Source organism: Panthera leo, chromosome A3, assembly GCF_018350215.1.
Source record: "Panthera leo isolate Ple1 chromosome A3, P.leo_Ple1_pat1.1, whole genome shotgun sequence".
Taxonomy (NCBI): Eukaryota; Metazoa; Chordata; class Mammalia; order Carnivora; family Felidae; genus Panthera; species Panthera leo.
Genome location: NC_056681.1, coordinates 109690773 through 109699558, shown reverse-complemented (window position 1 = coordinate 109699558; position 8786 = coordinate 109690773). Strand labels below are relative to the sequence as shown.

At 40.9% G+C, this 8786-nt stretch overlaps 1 protein-coding gene across 2 annotated transcripts in view; it reads right to left on the bottom strand.

The window, feature by feature from the left end:
* The window catches only part of PRKD3 (protein kinase D3), an 87200-nt gene that overhangs the window by 2810 nt on the left and 75604 nt on the right, over positions 1-8786 (bottom strand). For both annotated transcript variants that reach the window (XM_042933235.1, XM_042933234.1), the window contains exons 15-18: positions 6644-6805; positions 6308-6406; positions 3333-3600; positions 1103-1188 (exon numbers count right to left, since the gene is read on the bottom strand). In XM_042933235.1, coding sequence (XP_042789169.1) covers positions 1103-1188; positions 3333-3600; positions 6308-6406; positions 6644-6805 — 615 coding nt within the window. The remainder of the gene's footprint in view (positions 1-1102; positions 1189-3332; positions 3601-6307; positions 6407-6643; positions 6806-8786) is intronic.

The following is an 8786-nucleotide window of genomic DNA, read 5'->3' as shown; positions in this document are numbered from 1 at the left end:
CTAGAAAAAAATGGAATTATAAACTATAAAAGAAATAAAATACGTTGAACTTTTTTTTCCTAACCCCATAGCTGCAAAATTGACAGTCTCTACTATCAGTACTTGCTATACAGTAAGTTCCATTCGTAATATTTTAAATTAGCAATGTTAAGATACTTTTTCAAATTTAGAGTCTCTAATGAAGGAAGTAACTAGTTTCTAAAACTAAAAACTGCCTGAGGCTTCTGAGATGGCTAATAATAATCACTAAAACATTCTGTTCTAAATTCTGACCTTATGCCCCACCTTACTCCTCAAAATAGGGGAAAGTACTTAGAATCTACTATCAGGATAATTTAATAATCACTGCAACTGTGCATTTGTTGTGAAGTTAATTCTACCTGCCAACCTCCACCCCAGTCCCCTTTAGAGTAGTTCTAAAGCTTCTCTTTACTCTGAAGCTCGGGGGTTCCTTTTAAGAAATCTATGCAATAGCTTTTGGGGGAATTAAGACAAACATTTTTATTTTATTTTTTTAAATGTTTATTTATTTTTGACAGAGAGAGAGACAGAGCATGAGTGGGGGAGGGGCAGAGAGAGAGGGAGACACAGAATCCGAAGCAGGCTCCAGGCTCTGAGCTGTCAGCACAGAACCCGACGTGGGGCTTGAACTCACAGACTGCAAGATCATGACCTGAGCCGAAGTCGGATGCTCAACTGACTGAGCCACCCAGGCACCCCTGAGCCAAACATTTTAAATGGCATTTCATCTGTCATTAATGCAAATATGAATCTTTTAAGTGGGCATCTTAAAAGCAAAATCTATTTGACAAAATAACATGCTTATTTTACAGAAAGGGGAAATGAAGCATAAAAGGCCCTATATAAAGGCTAAATCATTGCTTTCAGTTTATGGGAGTTGAACTGCCTATCAGTTCTGCATGTGAATGGTATACAGCAAACCTTCCAGAGATTCAGCCATAGTACAAAGTAATCACTGAAGAACACTTACAATATTCTAAAACGTGTAGAATCTGTTGATCTTAGAGTAGTTTGATTAGGTGAGACACATTACAATGAATGGCTCCAATGGGGATCACCAGAGAGAGATTTGTTTTTTTACCTGCAGCCAGGGATGGCTGAGAGATTTGTCCACACTGTAGCGCTTTCTCATCTTCACTTGAAGGAGGTTGTTTATCAAGTCAATTGCTAAGAGGAGAGAAAATCCAACCGGTGAACTGGGTGTATGGGGCACCCACACATACCGTGACTCTGCCTGGAAGGCATTCAAGCCACAGAAATACAGGGTGGGCGACTTTTCTCAAGAACATGGCCTTCCCGCTGACACGTTAGTGGCCTGTAAACGTTCACTGAACTTAGAGCACCTATTTTATGAAGTGTGCCTGTTTTGTTACAGAGGCGGTGTCGAGTACAGGTTAACAGTGTAGACTTACTGCGTGTGCCAGAGGGTCACTTTCCTCTTCTGTAACATGAGGTTATTGAGAAGATGAAATAACACACATAAAGGGCTTAGGACGGTGCTTACTTAGCACGTAAGTGTTAGTATTATTTCCAAATGAATTAAAAAACTGATTACAGACTGACGTGTTGTTGCTGTCCTCCAGTGACACCGTTCTCTAGTCCCCGGCTTGGTCTGCAAGGGAGCCAAAGCCACTGCCTTGCCTCTACAGATGTGGCCGGACTTGCACGATCACTTCTCATCAAAAGTGCATACTTAACAGGTTTTATACAAATATGTTCATGGTGTTTTGGTGTGAGTGGGGAGATCTTGGCATACTTATTTTGCCCACTTATTTGAAGAAACGGAATACCACAAAACCAAAACCACCATGTAGCTACATACTGACTTCCACCTGTATGGCGATACGCGTGAAATACCGACACTAAGGCCTGGACCCAGGGCTGAACCAAGGGGAAGAGTCCCATTATACCAGTTCTGTTTCTCTTCCACACACCACAGTATTTAAGTATGAACTTCCCTGGGTTCAGTACTTCAAACTTTTATCCATTGTTCCTTAAATGGTTGTCCACCATGTGCATCAGAGTCATTTGGGGTGTTCATTAAAATGCATTCCTGGGTGTCATTCCAACTGGTGAACTGGAATCTCTGAGATCTAGCCACAGGTTTTTGCTTTAGTACGCTCACCAATTGATTAGTCTGAAGTCTACAGACCACACTGCCCCAGGAACTCTAAGAGGATTCTGGAACACCCAGACCCTCCTATATTCTTCAATTAGGTATTCATTACAAAGAAAGCCTGCTACTGCCTTTACATGTTGTTCCTCAAACCTTCCCAGTTTAATGGACTGTCAAATCCCCAAGATTAGGTCTGGTACTTTTGGAAAACAAAAAAGGCCCGTGTTCCAAAGGCTGGCTAAATCCAGGTGGGGGCATTCCCCAGTAGGGTTCTATTCAGTACGGGGCTGTCAAAGAAGTGTGTGCCTTTCCTGTCAGTGTCCGTAAACTACAGAGACCCAACCAAGGCATTCTTGATGGGTACAGAACCAGGGCCCGCAAGCTCAAAAACCTTCACCAGGCAGGGAAAACAAATGTTACCATGCCTCCTAGGATTGGTCCACAGGGGAGCTGAAAATTGAAGAATGTCTATATCATTCATTGTATGTATAAAGAACCTGAAATAAAGGTCTCTGAAAATAATTATGAAAAGAAAGAATACTTCAGGGAGAATATCTCCTCCTAGTAGCCTAAGTAGATCTTACACAGTTCAGAGGAGGGGCTCCGGGAAGACTTCACAGATGAGCCACAGGCTAAGGGGTCCCTGAAGGACTGGAAGGATTTCAATAGTGAGGAGGGACTGAAGGCAGGAAAGGTCTAAGCAAAATGCAGAAAGCAGCTGAGAAGAGTCAGCAGCTAGGTTTTAGATCGGGAACAGTGGAGGGGAGGGCAGAAGGTGAACTTGGGCTATCTCTGAGAGACCTACAGATGCAATGTGGTTAAAGGGAGGCCAAGATGTAAGGGCACAGTTAAGATGGAAGGAGGGTTTCCTGAAGACCGATCTGGCAGCAGTGGTGACTGGGAAGCACCGTCAAAGAGTCTAACGGGTAGAACCCTAGGTATTTTAGTAGTTTCAAAGGGAGGAAATTGGGTCCTGGGTTAGTGCTAGGCGTGGGAACTTTAAGGAAGTTAGAGACAAGACCGTCAGGAGGAAGAGTGCTCACGAACTGGTAACTGGTTGAATTTGGAAGAGGAGTATGAGAAATTAAAAAGAGAAGTCAGAAGAAATAGGCTGATTTGGGATCACAAAGATTTTTAGACTAAAGGGCACAGAGCTATAAATTTTTTTTTTTTTTTTTTTTTTTTTTTTTTTTACCTTCACCAGAAATTTCTCTCCACGGATTTGGTGGGTACATAAACGCAGCATTTTGGATTTGGTCATTTATATCTTCATCTTCATTAAAAGGAAATGTGCCACTGAGGCTCACATAGACGATAACTCCCACTGACCACATATCTAGAGAACGGTTGTAACCTTTGCTCCTGAGCACTTCAGGGGCTAAGTATGCTGGAGTCCCCACCACAGACCTCCTGAATGACTTTTCACCAATGATGCGTGCAAAACCAAAGTCACATAGCTTCACCTGCAAATTAAAAAAATGTTAGTTTTGTGTTATTATCTATGTGTCAATCTATTATGCTTGTCCCTGAATGATACTGTATCATTTCATTTTTAAAAGTTACGTTTTTTTTTATTTTGAGAGAGAGCGAGCAAGCAGGGGAGGGCAGAGAGAGGGAGAGAATCCCAAGCAGGCTCTGCGCTGTCAGTGCAGAGCCCTAGGTGGGGCTCGATCCCACAAACAGTGAGCTCATAACCTGAGCCAAAATCAAGAGTTGGACCCTTAACCAACTGAGCCACCCAAGCTCCCCGATACGTATCATTTCAACACACTTGCCAACTGTACAGATCACAAATGTCAAATGATTGTCGATAGGGAAATTGTAAAATATGCTTTTCCCAAAAGGCAGATACATTTATGATCCTGTGATCTTCTGCCAACATGGTATGACAAACTTCCCTAGTGCCTATTTCAAAAAACCACTTTGAAGTTTTAGATTCCACAATGTCAAACACCAGCTGGATGCTGTAAGTGGTCACAAAGTTTTGTTCGTCTGTTTTTAACATTTATTTACTATTGGGAGACAGACACAGAGCATGAGCAGGGGAAGGGTAAAGAGAGGGGGAGACACAGAATGCCAAGCAGGCTCCAGGCTCTGAGCTGTCAGCACAGAGCCGGATGCGGGGCTCGAACTCACAAACGGTGAGATCATGACCTGAGCCAAAGTCGGCTGCTTAACCGACTGAGCCACCCAGGCGCCCCTGGTCACAAAGTTTTTTGATGAAATGGAGGGTGTTGATCTTTCAGCATCTGACTTTAAAGGAGATAATTTTCTGTGAAAAGGAATTATAGGTTTCATTTTTAAATCCTCAGTGACTTCACAGCGCCTGAAAACATAAAGGCCCTCAGTAAATGTTTGCTGAATGAAAAATAAGTTGATATTTTAAAACTTACCCTTTATTTTGTTTAATCCTAGAACCTATATTCCCAAGGATACTGTCAATTGGCAAATAACTTGAGTGTAGTAAAGAACTACGAGCCTGCTTGAAAGAGGAGCAAAGGTGTTTCCTGTGACTGTGGAATAAATTATTACTAGTGAGATGTTTAGATTTGAAAAAAGTTCTGTCTGAAGGTAGTCACGGTTACTACAATGTCCTTTTGGGAAGAAAGTTCTGGAAGTGTGATGAGCTTGGCAGAGCTCAGAGCACTTCTGCTGCCCATCTTCCAGTGATGTTCAGATTTTGGTGATTAATGATGCATCCATGCCGAACAAGCAAATGCCAAGTACTTTCCGGAGGAAATGCCCTGCCTCATAAACTGTCTTCTCAACAAGCATTATGATACATTGAGAAAAAAGAGATTTGGCCTCTACAAACCAACGGTACCAACATTGCCTGGAGAGTGTATGATGAAGGTGTATTCAAATGCTGCTGGCTTTCTAGGACATGGACCCTCACGCACATTTTTATGGTAACTGTTCCGTGCCATTATTGAATGTGATTCCCTTTGAGTATTGGAAGAATAGGATTATCGACCACGAAGACATATGAACTCTTCTGTTGTTAGATGTCGAATTTCAGCTAACATCTTGATAAAGAAAAGTTGCCTTGGCAGTTTGGCAACTGAATAAAGTGTGGCCATGGCTAGCACTTAGGCAAAAAGGCACATCAAGTAAATGATGTGATTTTCCCTTTGTTCCTAACAGAGGTAAGAGGGACGGAGTTTTAGCCTCACTGTAGGGGTGTGCGTCCTTTGCCCAAACTATTCTGAAGATCAAATGAGGTAATGACGTATGGAAGCACTTTATTTAAAACATCACGCCAACTATCTGGGAACCTTTTTTGGCCTCACAATGATAGGGAATCACTTTTAAGCACACAGGCATTGTAAAAGAATAGGATTACCTCCTTAAAAGAGTTGAGTAATTTTTAAAAATACGTCTTTTTCTTTGAAAGACGATCTGAGTTGTATTTGACTCAAGTGAAACAGCTACTTGTCCTTAGTGTAGCCAACTAATTGTGCATGTTTCAAATCTACATAAACAATAGTTTGAAGGAGAGAGTCTAGCTGATAGTTATGGGCACTGCCAACACATATTATTCCACAGGAAAATATTTCAAACTTTGGGTTTATGAACCATTTTGTAGGTTATTAAATGATTTTGGATCAAGGTCAACACTCTTCAGTGAAATGAAATTTCACCAAGTAAGACAATCAGTGCATCACACACAGGACACACACACACAAAGGGGATACGCATGTGAGTGATGGCAGTGATGGGAAAGGTAATTCTGACATAGGTTTTGGTGAAAATGTTTGAAATAAAGTACCCTAAAGAGGAAGAGGAGCTGGCTGCCTGCCTCAAAATCTATGCCCCCCAACGTAGGGTCACCCCTCTGCCTCATTTTATGGGGAGTTTGTCCTGAGCACCAGGCACCAACCAAGGTGGCCTCTCCTAACTTCATTCCCTGCCCACGAGAAGAAGTGACCTGCAAACAGTCTACATGCAAAAAAGATACTCCTTAAGGTCTGCTGAAGTCTAAAAAGTCTTCATGAAAATAAACAATATGAGTAAGTTCTGAGTTCAAATTATTCAAGGATTAATCCTCACTGGCAGTTACAGGCTAATTACTTCTGTCAATATGTTTATGTATCCGAACCGACACCACCGCCTTTCATTATACGGGTGCTTTGTAACGTCAGACGCTCAAGGTTCCGGAGAGTATCTCACCTGAGGAAATGGCTCTGCTGATGCGAGCAGCACATTTTCTGGCTTTAAATCACAGTGCACAATATTTTTAAAATGTAGATTCCTCAAGGCAACAAGGATCTGTTATTGAAGAAAACAGTTTTTTCAGTGCCTGGAAAAAATCATAGTTCACCCCCACCTGACCTCTCGAATGGCATAATTGGAGAAGTCCACCACAGTTCGTCAAGATTTAACCGAAGTGTTAGTCACTTGTTCTCCACGGTTAATAATTCCCACCATATCCCTTTATGTAAAAAGCACTGCTATTTAATTCTCTTCATTTTAAAGTATTCTCGTTTCAAAAAAGAGTTAAAATACCTGTGTCACCATGAATTTAGTAATTCGTTCTGGAAGTCGACTTTTCTCACTGGACAGAATCATTTCCAACATATCGCCATGCAGCTTTTCCATTACTACAAAAACTCGTTCCGGAGTTTCAAACATGCATTCCAGGTTTACAATCCCAGGATGGTGCAAATTCTGAAGAGTTGCAGGATGTTTATATGACCGACTTAAGTAGAGAAATGGTTTTACTATGCAAATATCTAGCAATGTGCTACGATTAACTGTATGCAACACATGGTATGGGAAGAAAACCAGCTCAGGGCAACAGGCACTAAAAGCAAACAAACAGCATCACAGATTCTGATTTGCCAAGATCTGTGGTGGAGAGTGGAGAGTGGATGCCCTGAGGGGAAGGAAGGTCCTCCTAACTGATTACATAATTGCCCTTGTCCATTACTACTCCTTTACCTTCTCATCTTTTGTCTTCTGCCTCTACTCTACGTTTATGTTGTCCACGAGTAGGCACCAACTGCCAATCAAACTTTATGGTCAATTACGCAGAGCTGTGGCTCTTTGGGGCTGTATCTCTGCTCAAGAAATGGTTCTGTTTTTAAGGTAGTTTTTTGTCTAAGCCCGGATCTTCAATCACGCCTCGATTTGGTCTTCCCTCTTTCGGGCTCAGCATCTCTACCTCCATCCCCTCAGGTTTCTTGAGCACCACTACGTTACCAGGGCTAGTGAAATAGAAAGTTGAATGTGATACGGTTTCTGCTAATAAAAAAAAGCAATCTATCTTACCGGTTTAAAAAAAAAGCCAAAAACCCAAAAAACTTTCCTCAAAAGTAAATTTGAGAAGTCAGTCATGCTCAAAAACATTCAATGGCTTTTTATTCTGGACATAAATCTATTCCTCGGCTTGTATTTTCACATCTTCAATAACATGGCTTCATTCGCCCTATTCAATTTTAAATATGCTCTATTGGTCCAAGTGATTTAACTTTCATTCTTTATTTATAGAAATCTATTTTTCTTACGCTGTTTTCCTTATTATGGGTACCTAATTATGCCAAGAGGGCAAACTTCTTTTTGGCTTATGTGAGGCTGAGTGCCATCTCTATGTTTTTTGAACCTGCCGCCATCTCTCAATTCCCACTGTAACTGCTTTAATTTCAGCTCACGTCACCTCTCTTTGGGACGACTGCAGTAGTTTCCAGCAAACACCGTCTATCCATGTAGCAATACTTACCCCATGCTACTATGTCATGTGTATCTTACTCTGTAGCCTAGGAAGTTCCCTGGGAGCAGAGACTCTGTCTTAGTCATTTTAGGTCAATGTCTGAATCATGGTTGGTGTTTTAAAAAATGACTAGCAAGCACGAAATAAATACTGTTGACTAATCAGTTTAAAACAGCTTAATGAGGTGGTATTCCAAGTAGCAAAATATAAAGCGTCACAGCTTTATAAATAAACAAAAGTGAAATGCGTGTGATAATAGCGGTAAGCAAGGGGAAGACAGAATATCACAACTCTGATCAACTTAAGGGTTGGTAGTGTGGCTGGCTGTCCCCATGCTGTAGTTGTCTGTCTCCCACTCTCCTGTAAAGCCATATGTATACACATACAAAACCAGAAGTACGCTGTAACATTATTGTCTCTTAACTTCTATTTGTTTAGATGTCCTATTTCCTCTGGAGTCTGTTTTGGGAAGTTATACTTTCATAGAGAATCATTTTCTCCAGGTTTTCAAATTTATCTGATCAAGTTGGTCACGGCAGCATCTTAAAATCTCAAAATGCGTTTACATTTTTTTCAGTATTTGTGGTCATATTTCTTATTTTTTGCTTTCCTTAAGTTTATTGTTCATTCTTTAACTTTTTTTTTTTTAAAGTAATCTCTACACCCAATGTGGGGCTTCAACTCACGACCCCGAGATCAAGAGTCAGTCGCACACTCTCCCACTTGAGCCAGCCAGGCCCCCGTCATTCTCTAACTTCTCAAGTTGGATTCTTAATTCATTTATTTTCATTCTTTCTTGTGTAAATACTTGAGCTTATAGTTTTTTTTTTTTCTGAGCAATAGTCTAAAAGCTGATATACAGTATTTTCATGATTATTGTCTAAATACTCTGACATCTTGACTTTGCTCTTTAAGAATTAAGATATTAAAAAATTTGTT